Source organism: Brienomyrus brachyistius, chromosome 9, assembly GCF_023856365.1.
Source record: "Brienomyrus brachyistius isolate T26 chromosome 9, BBRACH_0.4, whole genome shotgun sequence".
Taxonomy (NCBI): Eukaryota; Metazoa; Chordata; class Actinopteri; order Osteoglossiformes; family Mormyridae; genus Brienomyrus; species Brienomyrus brachyistius.
Genome location: NC_064541.1, coordinates 6,976,936 through 6,999,244, shown reverse-complemented (window position 1 = coordinate 6,999,244; position 22,309 = coordinate 6,976,936). Strand labels below are relative to the sequence as shown.

The following is a 22,309-nucleotide window of genomic DNA, read 5'->3' as shown; positions in this document are numbered from 1 at the left end:
CAAGCTGCAGATTTTCTGGCGTGAAACATTACAAAAGTAGCCAATATAGCATAAACTAAGGACTAAGCAATGTGTTTATTTAGAAAAGTAATACCAACTTGACTAGAAGGATTTAATCTACAGAAACACACCTGGATATCAACTTTAAACAGTAACATTATCTACAGTCTTTTTTTAAAACCCATTATTTTTTTAGTGTAGAGGCAAACATCATGAATGCCCTTCAACACCTGATTTCAAGATTTCAGTCGTAAGACAGAATTACAAAAAGGTCCATAAAAATCAGACAGAAAGAGGGCAGATAAGTGCAAACAATAGAAATTTACCATTTAAAATGTTTTATATAAAAAAGTGAAATAAAACAATGCAGTGGGGGGGGGAGGGGGGGCATTACAACTTTTAGTAGGACAGACCATGCTAATTAGGGTCTCTCCCCCCAATAACCTTTTAGATCACCCCTTAGATATTCTGTCCTGATGTTTTATGGAAAAAAAGGCAGATCGCAATGGTCTTACTGGAGCTGTAACAGAAAGGAAAACCAACAAACACGCAAAAAGGCAGAGTTTTCAAATGTTTTTGCAGTCATCAGAAAGTGTTGTTGACCCTTAAAAAAATAATGTGTGAATGCCCAATTTTATGCAGCACTCCTCTTTGATTATGGTGTAAAAGGTAAGACGGAACAAACTTCGTTTTGGCAGTAAAGAACAACGATTTCTTATATATAACAAACATGCCTGCAAATTCTTAAAAATGACAAAAAGCACTAAACACTGTCAAATACAATAAAATATGGTAGGATAAAAGTGTCCCAGTGCCGAGTCCCCTAGATGATTTGGAAACGTGGCCCAGGCGTGGCCACGATGTCACTGTAGGGCTGGCTCTGTGTCAGGTCAATCGCCTGCTGCTTCTTCAGCACCAGGAAGCTGTAGAACTTGGCGGCCGCCTGCTTCTTGTTGTTGTTCTTGCACAGATCCAGCAGGCTGATGGACTGGGCTCCGGTTTTAGCCACAACCCTCTGGAAGAGCAGCAGGAGACCATGAGCAGACATCCAGGATGGCGCTAAGGCCAAAGACCACCTTCTTGGATACGAACGCTCTTCTCTGTTTATCAAGGAAAGTGTCACCTTATTTATACCTGAATGTTTGTCACACAAATTTGAGCCATACGCATTGTGATACCTGGGCTCTTCATCCCGCAGGAGGAATCGCTGTGACCTAGACCCTCCCCAGGTTGCTCAGCCCTGCCTGAAGCTGAGATTTTGCCACATAACCACAGCGACCCCACTGACCCTGACGCAGAGTGCTCCCAGGCTGCTGAGCCCTACCTGAAGGCCGTGAAGCATCTGCTGGGTCCTCTTGTTCCACCTCCTTTCCTCCTGGTCCTGGTCTCCACCCTGGGCTTCCTCCTCCTACAAAACGCAGCAATAATGATGATACTCACCCTCATACACGAGCAAAAAACAGGAACTAAGATCGTAACTGGGTTATAACAAAAGATACAAATTATTTCCAATGTAGATACTTCCCTAACACCCTGACCTGGGTAAGTGGTTAACAGGCAGTAGATATTTAATACGAAATGACACATAAACAAGATAAACAGTACGAGAGAGAGAGCAAGTGAGCGAGAGTGCAAGAGAAAGTGAGTGCGGGAGAGAGAGAGAGAGAGCGCTTATCAGTCGCCGCGGCTCACCTCCTCCTCCTCTTCATCATCCTTCTGTTTCTCCCTGCCTCTCCCTCCCAGCAGATCCAGCTCAGGGATGAGCTGGCTCAGGTTGGCGCTCTCCTCTGGGGGCAGCTCCACCTGGGTCAGCTCCAGCCTCTGTGAGGGGGGGCCGCTCAGCCTGCTGTTCCTGGGCGCCCATCTGCAGGAGAGACAGCCGTCATGGCCGGGACGAGGACGACAGGTGGCTTACCTTGGGTGGAGCCGGAGATTTCACCACGTCCGACTATTCCGAAAGGGCACCTTCTCATAATACGTCTCAGCACTAGAGGGCTAAATTGTGGGCCTCCTTCGGAGGGCGACAAAGGCTAGACCCAGCGTGTCCTCTTACAGGCAGGGCTGGCTCTGTGTCCTTGGACTTGCGCTTGACCCCTCGCTGCGTGGAGGGTGGGGCCATGACCGTCTCTTCCAGGCTGGTCTTGCTGCCCTCCATGGCCGACACCTGCAGCATGCTGGGCTCCTCCAATATGGTCTGCTCTGGAAACGGCAGAGGAGGGTCGAAGTGGTAACGGGGGGAGTGGAGGTCGAATACATACGCGTCTTAACATGGGGGCCATTGAGAACAGCAGCAAGGTCATTTTGTGCAAATATGGGTTCACAGTTACTGACAGGATAGAGAGCTCAAAGAAAGGCTAGCTAAGAGATAAATTAATTATCCAAAGCATCACATTACCCGTTAAACACTAAAAGCTAAACAGAAAGTTAGCATGACATTGTAATAATTGAAACTTTGAAAATCACTCTGGAGATCTGAACCAGCGACATACTGATCACACGCACAGTGCCCTAACCCACTGCCCCCCACCCCCCAAATTGTTAACAATAACTGAAGTTTAAAAGGATAGTGCATAAAGCCTGACTGAAACCCCACGGCACTGGGGACACAGGCCAGCATCCCACCTATGACATCCCTCTGCTGGGCCTGGACCTCCTCGCGAGGAACCTCTGGGTTCTCCAGGTCCTTCAGGAACTCGTCCAGGCTGTCAGCCTCACCACCACGCTTCTTCCTGCGCAGCTCGTCCGGCACCAGCGGGGTCAGGCAGCGTGTAAACATCTGCCAAGGCACACCAAGTCTGTTTTAATGCCCTCTGCATGGCCACCTACTCACCCAACCAACCATCCATCCAGGAACAAGCCCACAAAGCCCAACAGAAGCATCACAGGAAAGGAGATGGGAGCCAGACTGATACTAAAGCCCAGCTCCAGACTGCAGGAGGAAACTAAACATGGGAAGAGCCAGGGCAGGACCTAATCCCACAACCACCAGGATACACACAACCTTCAGGTCGTTCCTGGACATATAGCAATCTGATGGGGCTACAAGCCCAGGTCCATGTGCCTCATTGAGGAGACTGAGGGCACAGCTGGGCTTACCTTCAGCAGGCGGGTGTTCCACAGGGGCTGTGCCGGCAGGGAGAAGAGCTTCTCCACACCCCCTGTCTCCTTCCACATCATGAGCTTTTTGGTGGGCGGGGCCAGGTCCAGCGTGGTGACAATGTCAGAGTAATCACTGAGCTGTGCGCGGATGGTCTTGCTGTCCAGCTCCTTCACGCTGTCCACGATCAGCTTCCTCTTCCTCTTTGCCTTGGTTTCTTTCACTGTTGGGGAACACTCCTCCATTAAAACCTCTCCATCACTCACCATCCCTGAAGGATATCTTATAAGATGTATGGAAAATGGTACATTTGTAACTGCATAATCAGGTCAGGGTCACACTGGCATCAGGAGTCTATCCCACAGGGTTAGGGTACAGCCTGTATAGGATGCCAGTCCTTCAGAGGGGGCACACACATGCACACACAGAGAACTGGGCCACATGACAATATTGATAACTGATGATATCAGATGTTCCCAGTGTCAATTCACAGTATAAATGCACACATTAATTTACACTATAGATATGCTCGGCGCAAAGCATACCAGTAACCACATAACTGCTCCTATGGACCAGCCCCACGGCGGCAGACTATCATTCAACTGCTCATAAGGTATGTAAAGCTATCGGTTTATGTAGATGTCAGTTACAATGGTGGTATGTGGCTAGGGCTTTCTGTAAGTTTGCGAATCACCACTTTAGAAAGTTTTATCTGATCTGAGACATGTTTTTAAATCATAATTAATTCCGGCGCACTGATTAATCTTTCTCCATCACATAGATTATCATTTAAAAAATAAAAAAATTAATCTGCACTGCCAACCACCACCTCCTGCAGCAAGTTGTCTAGTTTTCACTGATGATCCGCGTATCCTTTCTCCATGCTTTGATGGATTTCATTTGCCTAAAAAAGTTTAAGTGCTGTATCCGTGCGCAGGGGGTGCTGGATGACTCGATATGTCCAGATATTTTGAAATTTTAGACCACCATCTGCAAAAAATTCAAGCCTCAACCCAGGAGATGTGCGGCAACAGAGCTGTCTGCCGAGTCAGTACTCCACCCCCATGTACTATATGCTGCCCCCTCCCTCACCTTTCCAGACAGAGCGACAGAGTGGTGCTCACCAGTGATATCGATGGGCTCCAGGGCAAAAGCCTCTTCCTCATTGGGCACCAGGGTGGTCTGCTCTGTCTGATCGGCCATGGCGGGAACAGGCTCCGCAGGGCCCGAGTCGGGGCTATCGGGCGCCCCAGCTGAAAGGCGATCAAAGGTTTTATACTTCACAGCACCCCCACCACCACCCCCCGACAGCTAAAGTCATGCAAGCCAGAGATTCGTCTTACGAGACAAGTTATCAAAGTCGTCGTCATCAGGACCACCGTGATCCTGTGGAAGCATCGCGCTGTCTGAGAGGACCGGGGGATCGTCGAAAATGCCCCCACCAGCCTCATTGCTGAGGAGTTTATCCACTTTAAAGAAAATGGAAAAACGCCGTTAGTGAAGAGAGGCCTAGAGAACAACAGGTAACAGTAGAAAAACCCCGTTCATATAGCTGTTAAACACATCCTTAACAGGCTCCTTTCCCAGAGCCATCACCACCGCATCTCCCCTGAGCAGGCTGGCCTCCTACCCAACATTCCTCCATCACTGCTCTCCATGGGATTGTCTCCAAAGTCGTCCTTGTATTGGTCATCGTACGTCAGGTGGTTGGACTTCTCTGCCATATGGGCTGCCCCAGGATCCGTCTCCAGCAGTAGGTTGGAGGTCGAGGGCCCGTTCATAATGTCCACCTCGAACGCACTCTCCTCGCGCATCATCATTTCACGATCATCCATGCCGAAGTCACCTTGGGTAGATGGGCAGTAATATCGACCGATTTAACCCTTTTGATGAGTGTGCACACCCTCTAAAGGTGAAACAAAGAGCTACTGATACAACCCAACCTAACCTCCAAAAACAATCAGAGCTGTAGGGGACGCAGTAATCATCTCACCAAAGTCATTCTCCTGTAGGAGACTCAGGTTGCCCACTTCCTCCCGCATGGTGATCTCTTCCACTCGACTCTGGTTGAGTGTGAACTGCTGGGCGACGTCAATGTCACTGGAGGGAGGGTGGGGACATTAGAAACCTGTAGGCTTACAGCCATTTAAAAACAACCCCAAAGTGAAATACCAATGTGATAAACTATAACATATATCTTGTTAACCAAACTGCTGTAGCAGATACGGTGCCAGTTTTGTGCTTCCCACAATATCCCCCCTTGGAATGGATAAAATGAACCAATGAGATGTGTTCAAACCCCGAAGCCTCACTCTAGATCGGGCAGCGGCTGATCAAAGTCGTGGAATTCCTCTGGAAGGGTGATGGCATTGTAGGCGGCCTCCCGATTCTCCTCCGGCAAATCCACCACACCTGAGGGGCGTGCCCATCATTTACCAATAGACAGGGCACCACTTAAAGCCAGCAGATGCAGACATTCAAAGGTCAAATAAGCTGTGCTGCCCCCAATGGCACAGATGTGCTACAGCACTTGAAACAATCAACTCTCAAAACACATATGCAGCAAACAGACAATCCTCACTTAACCTACCTCTTTAACGACTGCACAGACTTACCACCAGCTCTCCGACCAGCCGGTATTGTACACGGGGGTCTCAAAGTCCGAAGTCTCAGTCTTATTCCCAGTCAGTTGGTATTCACTACACTAGCATTCATAATCTCCAAGACTACATATTTTGTCTATAATTCTGTATTGTCGATTCAACCTGCATAATCTGAGCATCATCAGTGAGCCAGCAAACATCGATGGAGGAACAGTGGAAACTTATTGCCCAATTTCATGAAATAGAAATTAAAACAGTTGTTTTAACAGTTGTTTTGAGTTTCCTTTAAACCTTTTCTTTATTCAGAAAAAAACAATTACTCATATTTACAGTATGCACCCTTTAGTAATGTATATGACAGCTGATTCTATTCTGTTTATTACAGTATACTGCACATTAGTGTATAAACATCTATAAATATACTAAAAATGTTACAAATTACAAAGGATGCAAAGGTGACATTCAAACATTATTTTAAGACGGCCAAGAGAAACCCGCTACCAGTACAGTACGCCTGAAATATCGATGACGGGCGGCTCCTTAATCATTGACCAGTTCGCTTAACAACGAAAGTTCTGTTCCCATGACTAGGTCAAGTGAGGAGTGTCCGTATATTCAGGAGTAAAAATAATTGTGATAATGCTGAGATTTCACTTCTTCAGAAATCACTAAGATAAAATTTGACCAAGACAAATAAGAACATAAGAACTATACAAACGAGAGGAGGCCATTCGGTCCATCAAGCTCGCTTGGGGAGAACTAAACTAATAGCTCAGAGTCGTTAAAATCTTATCTAGCTCTGATTTAAAGGAACCCAAGGATTCAGCTTGCACTACATTATCAGGAAGGCTATTCCATACTCTGACTACACGCTGTGTAAAGAAGTGCTTCCTTAAATCCAGCTTGAAATGTTCTCCTGCTAATTTCCACCTATGGCCACGAGTTCGTGTATTTAAACTAATGCTGAAGTAACTATTTGGTTGAACAGCATCCAAACCTGTTAGAATCTTATATACCTGGATCATGTCCCCCCTCAGTCTCCTTTGCTTGAGACTGAACAGATTTAGCTGAAGTAACCGTTCCTCGTATGACAGCACTTGATGGCATAAATGATGAGATTAAAACCACAGATTATACAAGTTTCTTATTCTTCAGACAGGCTGGGGTTTCCCGGTTTCCAACATCATGATCTTAAGTGGACAATGATAAAACAGTTAAGAATATGGACTCAAAACAAAAATGACAGCTTTAAGCATGAGAATAGCCCCCGTTGCCTAGAGCCTGGCCAAGGTGCTCAGCCTGCCCGGCACGAAAAGACACTCACATGTACCGTATCCAATGGAGCTACGCTCGACAAAAGCACCCATTAAATAAGCAAATATACAAAGGAAAACACTGCAGCACAGCTGGACAGAGAGGCAGAGGGAGATGTTACCTGGACGGAAAGCCATCTTGATCTTAATGAAGGCCTCGTTACAATCGGCCAGCAGGTATTTGGCTTTCCTGTGGTAGATCCGCACCACCCCGAGAAGCAGGTGACCGGAGGTGCGCAGCGCCATCTTCACCTGTTATTAAACAAGGGCAAGTCGGCGTGTCACAACTGATCAGGCCGAGTTTGAGCAGCACCGCTCACGTTTCCATGGCTCAGCATGATGTGAATGCGAATACACCGCGGATCACCTTGGGCGAGATGATGCTCTCCACGCTGCTCTCCAGGTTGCACTCAAACACGTGTGCCTTGGTCAGCTTCTTGTCCCAGTGGGCCGCCAGCCAGATTTTGGCCAGCGGCCCACGCTTGCTGAGAACAAAGTGGGCGTAGAACATGATCCCAGCTGCTGTTCACAGACAGGCAGCCAAATCTGCAAAGGTACGAGGGAGGACAGGTTATGGGGCGGCATGCTCAGGGAGAAGGGGACAGCGAGGGCTTGAGTACCAAATATATTTAAGCTTCCGTGACGATCAAAGGGTGCCTCACTGAAATCAATATGCAAGGTGTCGACTTTCTCCTGTGCAACTTCTATAATATTTAAAAAAGTGTCTGCCTCAGTTTTATTATCAAAAGTCTCAAATCACATGTTCTCCAGAAGAATGGCTTTCAGGAGTAAACCTAAAATCAAACTGCATCATAATGCATGTTTCTTGGTTCTATCCAAAGTGTTGCAAAAACAGATATTAAAAGGGAATATTTCAAAGCATGTTAGACTGCAATGGAAAACCTGTAAGCAGTCGGTAGACAGTCAACCTATCCTTGCTATTTGGTTTAACTCGCTGTTCTACAAAGAGGGAAAAAAATAATTGCAAGACAAAGAAGAAAAAAAAACTCCTGGGAAGATCCAGGTTAAACCAGAAATAAAAAAATCACTACCATCCCCCATTAAATCTCCATAGAGAGACTGATTCTGTGCTGTGACCATGTCTGCGACAGGAGAGCTAATCATAGAATGAAGAAATACTTCCCTACAAATATCTTCTTCTAGCAGGGGCCTGTTAAAAATTCTGCAGGTTTCCAGTGTGAGAAAAAAACGATCCTTTGTCGACAGTAATTCAGGGGCTGAACTCATCTGGTGAAATATGCTGCTGTCTAATCTCCTTTCAACAGACACTATCTGAAGTACGGCTGAAACCTCAGGCTTCTTTTATTCAGCCAAGAAGAAATCAGGATTATAATGAGGGACGCAGGCTGAGCTTATGCTGAGAGCGAGGTGATGATATGGTGCCCGAGAGTGTCACTTCGCTGATACTGGTGGACGAAATAGCGGTTCTTTAAGAATATCTTCAATATAGAGCTGATACACTTTCTTCACCTGCTACCTGGAATGACATTTCCTAGCGTATAAGGGTCTTTAATAAAGCACAACTATGAGAGCCAGTCCAGACAGAGTGCTAGGCAAAAAACAAAGCGGGGAATATGCCTATTCGACAGCGGCACGCACCTAGAAAAAACAGAAAGCAGTGGGCAGAGAGGAGCATGGTCTGGTGACCAGCACAGAGTGAGAATCCACTGTGCAACATGGCTCTGTACGCAGAACAGAACAGTCAGGGTTACAGGCTAAAAGGTTACTACTGCACATATTTCTGCAGTGCCTTAAATCTCATACACAGTACCACGTGTTACACAGCAAAGGAACATACCAGAAAAACCAGAGTCAACATACACACACTGTAGGAACCATGTATAACATGGCAAAGAGCCTCTTTTTTTCTCTCTCTCTCTCACACTCACACAGGGGGCAGGAGGGGCATGCAACACACACACACACGGGGGGGGGGGCACCATGTATAATATGGCAAAGACTTTCTCTCTCTCCCTCTTATCACACACACACACACACACACACACACACACACACACGAGGAACACACACATGGGGGGCAACGGCCATGTACAAGTCTCTCACACGCCAAAAAACTATGCATCACACACGGGGGGCCGGGGGGGGGGGCGTGCAAAACACACACAGCCAGGTAGCACAGTTACAGGGGAGGGGGGTACTGCCACCTTCAGCAAGACCCTTAAACTCCAACTGCTCCAGGGCCTGGTTGACTCTGCTCATATCACTTTGGATACAAGGCTCTATTAAATAAATGTGATGTAAATGTAAAATGTAAATCATACGGACGACGACGGCGGGGGGGGGGGGGGGGGGGGGGGGGGCTGAGGACCGCGGGTTACTCCGCCAAGTCACACAGACACATAAGGGGAGTTACACACAGGTATCCCCGTCATACCGAACCGGCACCGGTCCCCTGATCAGCGAAACCCAGTTCGCTACACACTTCAGGCGTCTGGTTAACTAGTTAACTTCCAGCAGGTTGGTAACCAAGAGGCGGGCCGTTCTCAGCAACTGTCACTGTCGACGGAGGGGGGAGCCCGCTCGCCATTCAGCTGAGTTAGAGCAACTGAGCCTGTCCGGACCAGACCGGACGGGACCGACCGGACCAGCGCGCTCACACAGCTCACATAGAAACCCACGACGCGCATCGCTAGCCGGCCAGCAAACGCATCGCAGCCCGCGGACGCCGCGCAAATGCACTGAAGTTTGTGAAGTACGAGACGAACTTACGTCGAGTGTTCGTAGCGCTGGCCACGAAACAACATAACGGGAGTTAAGGGAGGAGATACGGCTGCGAACGCGACGCTTCAAAGCGCGTTTAATTTACACCACTTACCACTTAAACCGCGATGGCTTTCTCTCCCTTTATGGAGGCCGTCTTCTAGCTGGCCGCCTGCAGCCCCTCCTCCACGACCGACTGACTAAAACAAACAAGATGGCGCCCTGGCTGTTTCTCCTTCCTCCCGCCCAGGAGCCTTTCAAACCCACCGGATGTTTACGGTCAAAATTCCGGCATCCGGTAGGCGGGGCTTCGGCTTCTCCCGTGACTGACGGCGCCCGGGGCACGTTGCCACGCGACGGTGCAAGTTAGGAAGCTAATGTGCAAGAGACAATAACACGTATAATATATATAGCATATGAATTCGTAAAATACAAGGCCGTTTTTATGTTATATTCATACACCAGTATTCCGATGTGCTCACAATGTGCTCCCCAATATATGTTATAATTACAGCTTTGTCGTCCCCCCCCCGCCCAGTGTGAATCCATAGCTACTGTAAAGTATACCTTAAACACATCACACTTTTATCGATCCGAATCCAACTCAATAAAGTGTCTTTGATACCCAGTTATGCTAAAATTGTTAATAGTGGGACCTTGGCTGACAGTCAAATGTCGGTCTGCTGTAGTAGAGCAAATGGTGTTACTTCTGTTGTCTTAATAATAAAATAAAGTTAATGATATTTTAAAATATTTTAATGTCTTTAGATATAAATACATTATGTTTGTCTGTATTTTCCTATTAAATGATTACTCTAACTAATCTACATTTTAAAAGAATCCATTTTAAGTTTGAACCCGAACAAGCTGAAATAGCTGTATGGCGCAGCATAATTGCTGGCCTGTATGATGTCAGGCCTATTAGAAGTTAGGTACCACTCAAGCCTAGTGCTGGCTGAATGACTTATGGCGCACCGACAGTTGTGACTGGGTGGGGGCAGGGTTATGGCAGAAAAAGTTCTTGTTGCGGACAAATTTCCAGCACATTACGCATCGTTCATAGGTGTCAGGAACTGTGACTGAATTCAGGGACTGCATCCCTCGAAGAAAGCAGTCTACGAAGGCATAGCCTTTGGCTGCGTTCAAATTTGGGGGTGGGGGGTGGGATGGTTGGCACTGTTGCCTCACCCCTCTGAGACCCGGGTTCGAGTCTCCACCTGGGTTACATGTGTGTGGAGTTTGCATGTTCTCCCCATGTTGTCGTGGGGTTTCCTCCAGGTACTCCGGTTTCTCCCCACAGTCCAAAAACATGCTGAGGTTAATTAGAGTTGCTAAATTGCCCATAGGAGTGCATGTGTGAGTGAATGGTGTGTGAGTGTGCCCTGCGATGGGCTGGCCCCCCATCCTGGGTTGTTCCCTGCATCGTGCCCATTGCTTCCGGGATAGGCTCTGGACCCCCCGCGATCCAATGGCGGATTCTTCGCAACTAGGGAAGAGGAGGATGCAGCTCCTGAACTTGGACACCGTCAGGGTGCCGGAGACTCTTGGAACTTAAGGAAATGGTAGGATGTCGGCATAAAACTAGGTGCATGAGCATGATGTCATCAGAGACAAATAGATAGATGGGTAGATGGAGGAACAGGACTGTTGATGAAAGTATGCCAAACTAAGTCATGTAGGGCTGTTTTGTCACACCGGCCATATTCAGTACACTGCATAAGGTGAAGTGAAATGATGTTCCACGTCTCACAGTGCTACATATTAGGTATGGGCAGTATAGGGAGAATTACTAGTCAAATATCGCCAGTCATGATTCTATTAATATTTGAATAACCCCACCTGTACCGCAAACAGGGAGAAATGCGTATGGAGTGGGGATTGAAATATTTCTTCCTGTACAAAATGCGATTTATTTGGCTGGACAGCTTGTCAGATTTAAGGTAGTCTGAGCTAGACAGAATTTTTCTCCTTTCGCTTACATTTAGTGCAGACTACCTTAAATCCAACAAGTTATTAGAAGATGGATAGATGATAACTCATTACATTGCTGTTAAATCATATTTAAAATTGCTCAATTATTATTCATCCATTTTCTGTAGCCCCTTGTCCTATTCAGTGTCGTTGGGTTCCGGAGCCTATCCCGGAAGCTACAGGCACAAGGCAGAGAACAACCCAGGGGGGCGCTAACCCATCACAGGGCACAGTCACAACAGTCCTAACCATTGCACCACCATGCCACCTGATTCATTATTCAATTATACATTTTTTTCCCCCAGTTTATATACACATTCTCAAATATTCAACAATGTTGACTCATCCTGTCTGTATGCATAAAGTGCACTGATAGGCAGGGCAAATGCAGAAGAAACATTAACAGAATTGTGAGGTGCAGACTAGCCATCAGGGATTTTCCCAGTGGATTGGTCTTATAAAATCTTGACATGTTTCTAGGTCAATCACAAGAGATTATTAACGGATAGTGGTGGCCAACTGGTTGATCATGATTGACGATTTTGCCCCAGTGCAAAACATACCAAGGGGACCCCCCCCCCCCACCAAGTCAACAGCAAATTCCCCAGCTTTTTATTGTCAGTCCACCCCTTAACATTGTTACACAATATCAAAGTAAACAATAATGGAATGTTTCTAGTGGCCAATGATGCCAGTGATGGAATCAACAGAGCACATAAGTGGTGAGAGTAAATAACTAATATCAGAGAATACATAATGAAAAATCATGAGTGTTGGTGGCAGTGACAATAACAGGGCAAATGTGCCTAGTTTTACCTAGACTGGGCATTAACTCTGAATACTGTCCAATTACAGTTGGCAGGAATGAGTGTGGGTCTGTTCAGCAGAGGCATTATACAGTCAGATGGCCGCTGGGAGAAGGGAATCCCAGTGGTGATTCTTGGCACGATTTGGCGGGATGAGCCGATGGCTGCCCACACTCATGGGTGTAACATCATGAAGAAGGCAGCCAGTACCTTTGCTGTCATCCTCCTATCAGCGATAGGTCCTGCTTTCTATAACGCTGCCCCTCCAGCAGACCTCGGCACAGTAAATTATTCTGGCTGCAATGGACTGGCGAAAGCATCCCCTGAATAAGAAATATATTCTTTATCTGTCCTCGTAATGCATTGCCGTTTTAATGGATAATGTGGTTGTATACGTTAATCCTACAGTTAAGCTACCTAATTACAAGTAACTGGGCATTTTGTCACCTGCTGACTTTTTTTCCTCAGAACATTCAGCCAGAAGTTCAGGCTCGTCATCACAGTCGATATCTTCAATTGACAAAGGAAGAGAGTACTTGCATTGTGGAAAATACTATATATTTAATATAAGATTGAAGACTATCATATGTCAATTATTAAATCTTAAACTTTGAAATGTTAAAACTGTCCACTGACCCCTCAACACATTTAACGTGTTGATTTTTAGACAAATGCTTTAAATTTAAACAAAATAACCCGGAAAATACATATAAACATTCTTTTCATTGGTTGACAGAGGTTTAAGCCTGAGCCTGCCTCTGTGTCAGGCAGCCCTCTGGGACTGTTCCCAGAATGCCGATGGCCCTTCCCCAGGACCTGGGAGGATGGGGGAGGTTCTGTTCTTTAGGACATTCAAGGGTCTGCTCACTAGTCAGCTGGCCAAGGAAACTGACTCATTTCAAGCACGTCACAAACGATATAGAAGGCTCACGACTGCATGGAGTTTTGTCCATTTCTAGTTGGCCAAACAACTTCTGTGAAGGGGCTAAGAGTAGCCGAGGAAAAGCTCCCAAAATTGTGGCGCCCCCACTCCTTAGCGAGTCTGGATGGACTCCCTTTAGCCTTTGGCCTCAGAGTCTGTGAGACACTTTTCCTGTGAGATATGGGCAGTTTGGCTCTTTCACACATTACAGTACAGGCAATACTGACATGGCACCTGCAGCTATAGTTTCACTACTGGCCACCAGCAAAGTCGCAAGGTACTATTAAACAATGGAAGTTTTCACAAACTTTTCCCCATGAAAAATCAGAGTCCTTCTCTTTGTTAAAAGTGAAGAGGTCATTATTTGGCTCCAAGGGTCAGCAGAGAAATAAACCATAATAATGCAGTTATTGCAGTGAACAAAATTATTTGTCTATTGCATGATTCATTTAGAATCTGGTCACTGTAAAACATGCATATACAGTAATGAGAGTACAGTCTGATCATTTGGCACTGCTAAATCTGCATAGCGGGGTAAGTGCAAAGTAGCCTGTCGCATGTCTCTTCTTCCCTTGGATAAGCCCCAGGCTTCCTCCATGGCCAGTGCTTCTAGAAAAGAGGTGGATTGTTAGAAGACAAGTTCGACGAGATCCTACTGGGAGCTTCTGCTGATTTTTAATATCCTCCCATTCATCTTCTATCTGCTTTTCCCGTTCAGAGTCGCAGAGATTTTTAAGAATGTCAGCCGAAAATGGTCCTTAAGGTGCATTAAGGAAATGCGAGACTAAAATATGCAGCCTCTGAGTGCACATGTGGACCATGCAGCATCCCCCCTCCGCTCTCCTTGCTTGCACTTTGCTAATTATGCATAAATACATTGGTATTTATTTTGTCATAGGACATTGAAGCCAAAATCCAGGACATTTTGTAAAAGACTAAATCGAACGGCCAACCACGATGACACCCAGTCTGTACGTGTGAAGCTCTCTGTGGGGATTCGCGCAGTTTGGACCTGTTAGACTCTGCATCTCAGTAAGCCAGGACCTAATCACTGTCCATGGAGACCATGGAGCAGAACAATAAGAACAGTAGGAAGTCATTTAAATTCCAGGTGAGGATGGTTCATCAGTGTCAGGTAAGTGGCTTAAGATGATTGGCTTAAGAGGCTACGCCTCTCAGGTGAGTGAGCTTCTGGTGATTGTGACCTGGCTGAACATGTGATCATCGGCAAGAGACAGCGCCGCCCTGCTGGGCAAGACAATAGTACAGTGTGATGTGTTCATTTCTGTCTGAAAATAAAGCAATGCTTGATAACTGATAAGGTCAATAAATGCTATCTATAAGCCCAATTAACATTTACACAGCCATGAATATATAACATGTTGACTGAGAAAAAAATTAATCATAAATATTTCAGCATGACATTTGGTTTGAATAAAGACAAAGAGGCATGTGAAATATACTTTTCTCTTTTTATATAAAAATCCATACAAAATGTTACTTCCCTTTTTTCTATGGCTAAAAAATGAATTACAAGGACTAAGTAGATGCGGGTGTAATAAGATCTTCATTGTGGCGTCTATATCTACAGATACTGGAAAAGACAAGGATTCAGGATGAGAAGTTGTCTGTTTCCCTACAGAGGAGGCAGGAAATCAGGTACAAGTGCCATAAAATTCCAGTGTTTTAGAAGGTAAGTGAAAGAAAATGATGGGAAAACAACAAAAGGAATGTCTATATGAGGAGACGACATGTCTTTGATTAAAAGGCACAGAAACTGGAAACGCGTAACATCTACCACAAGGACACCCAGTGTCACATGGGTGACGGCATCTTAAGGAGACACACCCAAGGATATTTTTCCTGTAGTTATACTTTTTGGGAAAGATTACAAAAAGGCCAATTTCCCTCTATTCCAGCCCATCAACCTTTCTCTGTAGATGACAAGCTCAGCTCTTCTCATTTCTAAGTCCAGCAGTACAAGGGGTCTGTTACTTTTGCCTTTCAGTCTCTGTGGGTCACCCCAGCACTACAAATTGTGCAGAAACACAGCCATAACCACCCTTTCCAGACATGATTAATAAAACTGGAATTTGACTGAATTAGGCAGAGAATACAGACATACAAAGAAACATGTATGTAATCCAGAACAGACAGGCAATCTAGCATATTTCGGTCACCCTGCATAATATCAGCTGCTCTCCATCCAGACAGACAGACAATGTGTCTCCACAATGTGCAGCATGAGAGTGGAGAGCGACAGGCTGCTCCAGCTTATTTCCTGGAAGCTGACGTGACTGAAAGCTTAACAGAGTTTCCATTGCAGCCTGTCTGGGCAGCTGCAGCAATCTGCGCCACTGAGATGATTTAATCCTGGCCTGATCATGAAAACGCAACAGTTTCTCAATAAAGTGCACAAAACAAAATTTACATGCCATGAATGCATTTCCCTGCAGGTTCAAATGAACTGAAATGTGTTCTAACTGGCCGTGATTCTGTCATGTACAGTAGACATTCATGCGGACGCCGCACCGTTCGGTTTTGGTGAACAAGGAGCTGAGCCACAAGGCAAAGCTCTCAATTTACCAGTCGATCTACGTTCCTACCCTCACCTATGGTCATGAGCTCTTGGTAGTGACTGAAAGAATGCGATTGCAGATACAAGCAGCTGAAATGATCTTCCTCCGCAGGGTAGCTGGGCTCAGCCTTAGAGGCAGGATGAGGAGCTCAGACATTCAGGAGGGACTCAAAGTAGAGCCACTGCTCCTCCGCATCAAAAGGAGCCAGTTGAGGAGGTTTGGGCATCTGTCTAGGATGCCTCCTGGATGACTCTCTGGGGAGGTGTTTCAAGCATGTCCAATTGGGAGGAGGCGCCGGGGCAGATCCAAGACACACTGGAGAGATTATATCTCTCAGCTGGCCCAGGAATGCCTTGGTATTCCCCTGGAGGAGCTGGAGGAGGTGGCTGGTAAGAGGGAGGCCTGGGTATCTCTGCTTAGACTGCTGCCCCTGCGACCCAACCCCGGATAAATGGCAGAAAATGGATGGATGGATGGATGGATGGACAGTATACATTCAAACAGGCTTTATATTACTGCTGAATGAGGAAAACTGAAATGACTGTCATCATATCAAGCTAAGCTTCCAGTTAATCAAAGTTTACAAGATTGCAGCTTATTTTCTACATTTAATGATGCAGTCACTGATGTAATTTTTAGCTTGCTAATTGTAATTTAAAAGGATATTTTTCTTTTTCACAATGTACATAAATAACTGAGGATGACTGTAAACTGGGCCAGGTAGTTTTAAAATAGTTCCTGCATATTCTAACTGGAGTCTGAAACTGGCAAATGAAATGAAAAGTCATTATATAGGTGTGTGGACATCTTCCCCCTGCCTTTGTTAAATGAATGTAGGAGATTTAGTGAAGGTTTCAATGGAAAAAGTGTGAGATTTTCAGTGATGGTTGTGGTGTCAGTTGCCATTTTGCTAACTGGGAAGGCAGCCCTACTTACAGGAGTAATGCAGGAGCAATGCCCGTGGCGTCTGGCTCACAGTTAATGCTCCCAACGGGCTACGCACACAGACAGAACTTCAAGTGCATAAGTGCTCAAACGAGATCTAACAGCGCCCCCCACTGTGCCATTTCTATTCACTACAAAAATAACAGGACACCAGAGTCACGTCTCTGGAAATAAATGCTTAAATTGTGCAGTGACAAAGAGTTTTATTCCAGTAATTTGCCCGTAATCCGTCCACTTGGTCGGGGTCGGGCTGGGGGGGGGGGGGGGGGGGTGAGGGACTTGGAGCCCAGCCCAGTCAGTACAGGGCACATGCCTACTGGCATGCTTGAGGGGAACTTGCATTACTCAAGGAGTACATGCAAACACCGCCCACTGAGAAAGGAGTTGGGCTTAGAACCCTAAACCCACTGAACTATGATGATAAAACGTGGTAATACGGCTTCACACTGCCTCTGTAGGAGCCCTCCAGCTTAGCCGGCTCTGCGATGCTCCTCGGCGTGCCTCAGTGCCGACGGAGAGGTGACCCACATCACCCAGAAGATGCAAAGTGGAGGTTCTCGATGTGCTCATCAAGCTAATCAAAAAACAACATCTCAGGTTCAGCTTCAGGGCAGTGTTTGCATTTTGACTCAGCTATTGATCTGTTTAATTCCCAATTCTCAATATCATCTTTTTCATTATTGATTTCAAAAGAGAGGGGACGGCATGGTGGTGCAGTGGTTAGCACTGTTGCCTCCCACCTCTGGGACCCGGGTTCGAGTCTCCGCCTGGGTCACATGTGTGTGGAGTTTGCATGTTCTCCCCATGTCGTCGTGGGGTTTTCTCCGGGTACTCCGGTTTCCCCCCACAGTCCAAAAACATGCTGAGGCTAATTGGACTTGCTAAATTTCCCATAGGTGTGGATGTGAGAGTGAATGCTGTGTGAGTGCGCCCTGCAATGGGCTGGCCCCCCCATCCTGGGTTGTTCCCTGCCTCGTGCCCATTGCTTCCGGGATAGGCTCTGGACCCCCCGCAACCCAGTAGGATAAGTGGTTTGGAAAATGGATGGATTTCAGAAGAGATGTTATATTTACAAGAATTGGGTAAGTAGTAACAGAATGTTTTCTTTTCATTTTCATGGAATGCATTAATTTGAGCCGAGACCGGAGTGACTTCACAAACTGAAGAGATGAGGCTGCCTGCTGTGTGATTGGCTGGAGGAGAGGGGGTGGGGCTGCGGTCACGTGTTACAGATGACATGAAATGTTGATCATAGCAGAATCTTACACACATACTCTCACCCAGGTAAATGCCGGGAGTGTCGTCACATTCATTTCCGACTGTTTCACCTTTAATACTGACAGGGGACTTTGTTAGTGGAGGTTCTTGCAAAGTAGACCGTCTAAATCAGTGTTTCCCAACCCAGTACTCTGGGACCCACAAATGGTCCACATTTTTGCTCCCTCCTTGCTCCCTACTGGAGCAAAAACGTGGACTGTCTTATGGGTCCCTGAAAACCGAATAGGGAAACACTGGTATAAATGTTCCCAGAATCAACAACAAATATCAATAGAAAACCTACAAATAATTTAATATGTAAACAAGTACAAATAGCCACAAATAAAGAGGGCTTATCCAGTTCCATGTGCTCCATCTGGACTCAGGAAATCATTACTTTTGGAAGCTTTTCAGGCACGGTGGACGCCTGGCCGTCCTTGTGTCTCGGGTGAGTCTCCAGGGCTTGAAGGTGCTGCCAGGGCTTGGAGGGAGATGGGGCAGCAGAAAGTGCAGCTCTGTGATGTACAGTTAAGTGTGCACAGTTACACAGAGCAGGGCACTGTCAGACCGGGGGGCTGTCGCTGTCGTCCACGCATTTGAGCTGGAAATAATAATCTATAAGCAGTGAAGTTGAACATGTTGGCACTCCAGCCATTGGGGCCCCAGGGCTCTCCGTCTCCGTCCATCCACCTGGGTCTCCCAGAAACAAAGTCAGGGCCTCTCGATGTCCCGGTACTTCTTGCGTAAGATGGAGACCTGGTCCTTAAAGAGAAGCGGATCCAGCCTCATCTGGGAGCGGAGCAGGGGCATGGTGCCAAACCAGCTGGCGAATTTGTTCATGCAGGTCTGACGCTGGGCGAAGTGGTCCGGGTCGGCCCAGTGCGAGGCCCGGGAAGCCTGCAGAGAGACAAACGGCAAACAGGGATAGCAGCTCTGCAGCCACACACTTTATCGTTCTGCTCCTCTGCTATCTTTATATCTAGGTTGTTCTGTTCACATTTTACTATCTCTTATAATATAAAAGACAATCTGTGCTAGACACAAAGCTGGGCAAAATTTTGCCACATTTAAAGCTACATGTTTCTGCATTTCAACATTTGTAACAAACATCGAATGTTATAATGACCCATTAATATCACACACACAAGTTGTCTCGCACCACACATCTGGGGTTCATGAAGATGCGGCGTCCTATTCAGATTCATACAAGATCAGCACAAACAGCCACTCAGAGAAAATATGGAACAAGCCAGCGCTCCCCGTTTGTAAAGGAACCGGCGTCTGTGCTGTGCTTTAACTCCCCTCCCTCCCACCCGAAGTGCAGATTCAAGCTCCACTAGGCAGAAGATCGCAGAGAGAAAAACAGCGACGGCCGCGAGGAAGAGAGAGCATCTGTGGAAGCAGGAGGACATCGCTTGTAGGCGAGTGCCAGGAAAGATGGGATCAGAGGAAAGGAGAAGCTCTGGGCTCTGAGAGACAGAGTCCAGCATACGAATGGTAAGGTGAAATCTCTTAAAAACAGCGAGAAGCCTGAACCGCTGCTTAGACACCAGCGAGGGTTCCAGGTGCCGTGATAAAGGCCATTACAATCCAGCCTCCGGCACAGTTAATCAAAACGAGCGTCTTTTAGCTACTGTCATTCTGAACTGGTGAATGTAGCAAAGCAGTAAGCTCAGTGTGGAAGCGGAATTAGCGACCCATATGTGGGCGTCTGCAACTTGTGGGACTGTCTCCAGCTGCCTACCTGGCTCATCATGGTCTCCTTGTACTGCTTCTTCTGCGTCACCTTGATGGGAGGCAGCCTGGTGACGGAGGACACCAGGAAATTCATGAGGATGTCCTCGCAGTTGGCCAGCTGGTCCACCATGCTTCTCAGACTGGGTGGCAGGTAGTAGGTGTACAGGTAGTGATAGTATCTGCGGGGAGGGACACGGGGGTCAGGAATCGCATTTCCATTAGTCTTCTAAAAGGTCGCTAAATTGCGTGTTACTCACTTGTGGTAGATTGCAGCTCCAGTGAGAACCATGGAGTAGTCGTTAGTCCACTTGGACGTGTAAGCCCATCGCTGCTTAGCGGCGTCCCAGTAATGGCTACGAGCCGGATACCCCACAATCCTCTCCGGGAAGCTCTGCCAGACGGTGAAGGCGAAATCCACCTGCAGCAAGCGGCAAAACACAGCGGGGATTTAAACAATGAAGATCGCAGCAGGACAGGGCAGAATGCATTGACGTACCTATCAGGAAACTAACAAAGGATGAAATATGCAGCTAGGACCATAACGTCAGATGCAAACAAGCAGTGAAAAACCTAACGAAAAACAGAAACGTGCAGTAAGATGTCTAACGAAGAATGCAAATTGCAGTGAGAAGCCTAGTGACGGATACAAACATACAGTAAGATGGTTAACGAAGGATGTAAATGCACAGTACGATACCTAATGAAGGATGTAAATGTGCAGTAAGACGCCTAACGATGGATGTAAATGTACAGTAAGACGCCTAACGAAGGATGTAAATGTGCAGTAAGACGCCTAACGAAGGACGTAAATGTGCAGTAAGACGCCTAACGAAGGACGTAAATGTGCAGTAAGACGCCTAACGAAGGATGTAAATGTGCAGTAAGACGCCTAACGAAGGATGTAAATGTGCAGTAAGACGCCTAACGAAGGATGTAAATATGCAGTATGATGCCTAATGAATGATGTAAATGTGCAGTAAGATGCCTAACGAAGGATGTAAATATGCAGTATGATGCCTAATGAATGATGTAAATGTGCAGTAAGACGCCTAACGATGGATGTAAATGTGCAGTAAGACGCCTAACGAAGGACGTAAATGTGCAGTAAGACGCCTAACGAAGGATGTAAATGTGCAGTAAGACGCCTAACGAAGGACGTAAATGTACAATAAGATGCCTAATGAAGGATGTTAATGTGCAGTAAGACGCCTAACGAAGGATATAAACGTGCAGTAAGATGCCTAACGAAGAATGTAAATGCACAGTAACACGTCTCATGAAGGACGTAAATGCGCAGTAAGGACTCTAACAAAGGACCCCAACAAAGAACATAAACATATATACGTGCAGCAAGACGCTTAAAGAAGGACGTAAACGTCCAATAAGGACCCTAATTTTCACCCTGATGGCTGCAGCTTGTATATTCCAGTAAAACAAAGCAGCACACCATGTTTATACATGTATATGTATGTCAGATAAACAAAACAACTCAATGAGACCAAAAGTTTTGAATTGTCATTTTCTTATGAGTTATTGACAATGCAGATCCATCTATGGCAATTCAGATGTGGCTCCTGTGAGCACTGACCTCAGTGGTGGAGAGAACAGTGTCCTCATCCAGGCTCAGGACGGCGTCTGTTGTTATAGCATCGGAATGTTGGAACCGGCTGCTCATCACCTACAGGGGGCAGCAAGGTGAAGAAACTGTCTACTCATTGCTAGAGTGCTCTGTGTCTAGGTCCTGCCATCATTTGTGCATTATTTACTTTGTTTACCCTATAAAATACATTTGCTGGTTCAGCATGTCACAGACCCAAGTGTAAAGCTTACGGCTGAGCATCATTTCGGGATTAAATTAGCAAACAACCAGAGACAACCGGTTTTTCCTCCGTGACCTGAATGCTATCTCACGACTGCATCTTTAAAAATACATAATACTGGAGAATCCAGAGCATCCGTTCTCTGGGCTACAAAAAGCCAGAGAGAATCATCTGCATGCAGCACATGCTTGCGATCAACACCACTCCCACACACAGAAGTATTCTTGTGGGTATCTTACGGACACATTGCATTCGTATACAGATCCCTTGGCTGTTAATCCCATGTACTGACGTAGTGATCAGGAAGAGCATTTTAAAAACGCTGTCGCTCCTTTTCATCCTGTAGCTGTCCTTCATCAATCCAGTGAATCAGGTTGTATGTGACCTTTTCCTTTGCCTCTGGGTGATTCTCGGTATGCGTATTGACCGTACTTGTGTTCTTGTGTACCCATTTTACGTCATCTTCCATTGCTGAAGACTAGTTCCAATACTAAGTACAGAAGTACGGAGGACAGTC

The 22,309-nt window shown here is 46.4% G+C and overlaps 2 protein-coding genes across 3 annotated transcripts in view; both read right to left on the bottom strand.

Annotated features, from left to right (window-relative positions):
• Positions 1-46: 46 nt before the first annotated feature.
• Positions 47-10,021, bottom strand: LOC125748259 (double-strand-break repair protein rad21 homolog A-like). The gene is given in 15 exon segments (XM_049024182.1): positions 47-1,015; positions 1,325-1,408; positions 1,693-1,831; positions 1,833-1,864; positions 2,054-2,199; positions 2,623-2,776; positions 3,097-3,320; positions 4,222-4,350; positions 4,441-4,566; positions 4,728-4,943; positions 5,091-5,197; positions 5,410-5,509; positions 7,136-7,265; positions 7,381-7,559; positions 9,871-10,021. Coding segments are annotated over 14 exon segments (1,923 nt in total). The 5' UTR covers positions 7,525-7,559; positions 9,871-10,021; the 3' UTR covers positions 47-823.
• Positions 10,022-18,525: 8,504 nt separating this feature from the next.
• The window catches only part of LOC125749186 (exostosin-1b-like), a 49,267-nt gene continuing 45,483 nt past the window's right edge, over positions 18,526-22,309 (bottom strand). For both annotated transcript variants that reach the window (XM_049026172.1, XM_049026171.1), the window contains exons 8-11: positions 21,561-21,650; positions 20,230-20,390; positions 19,980-20,151; positions 18,526-19,132 (exon numbers count right to left, since the gene is read on the bottom strand). In XM_049026172.1, coding sequence (XP_048882129.1) covers positions 18,947-19,132; positions 19,980-20,151; positions 20,230-20,390; positions 21,561-21,650 — 609 coding nt within the window. In that variant the 3' untranslated portion in view covers positions 18,526-18,946. The remainder of the gene's footprint in view (positions 19,133-19,979; positions 20,152-20,229; positions 20,391-21,560; positions 21,651-22,309) is intronic.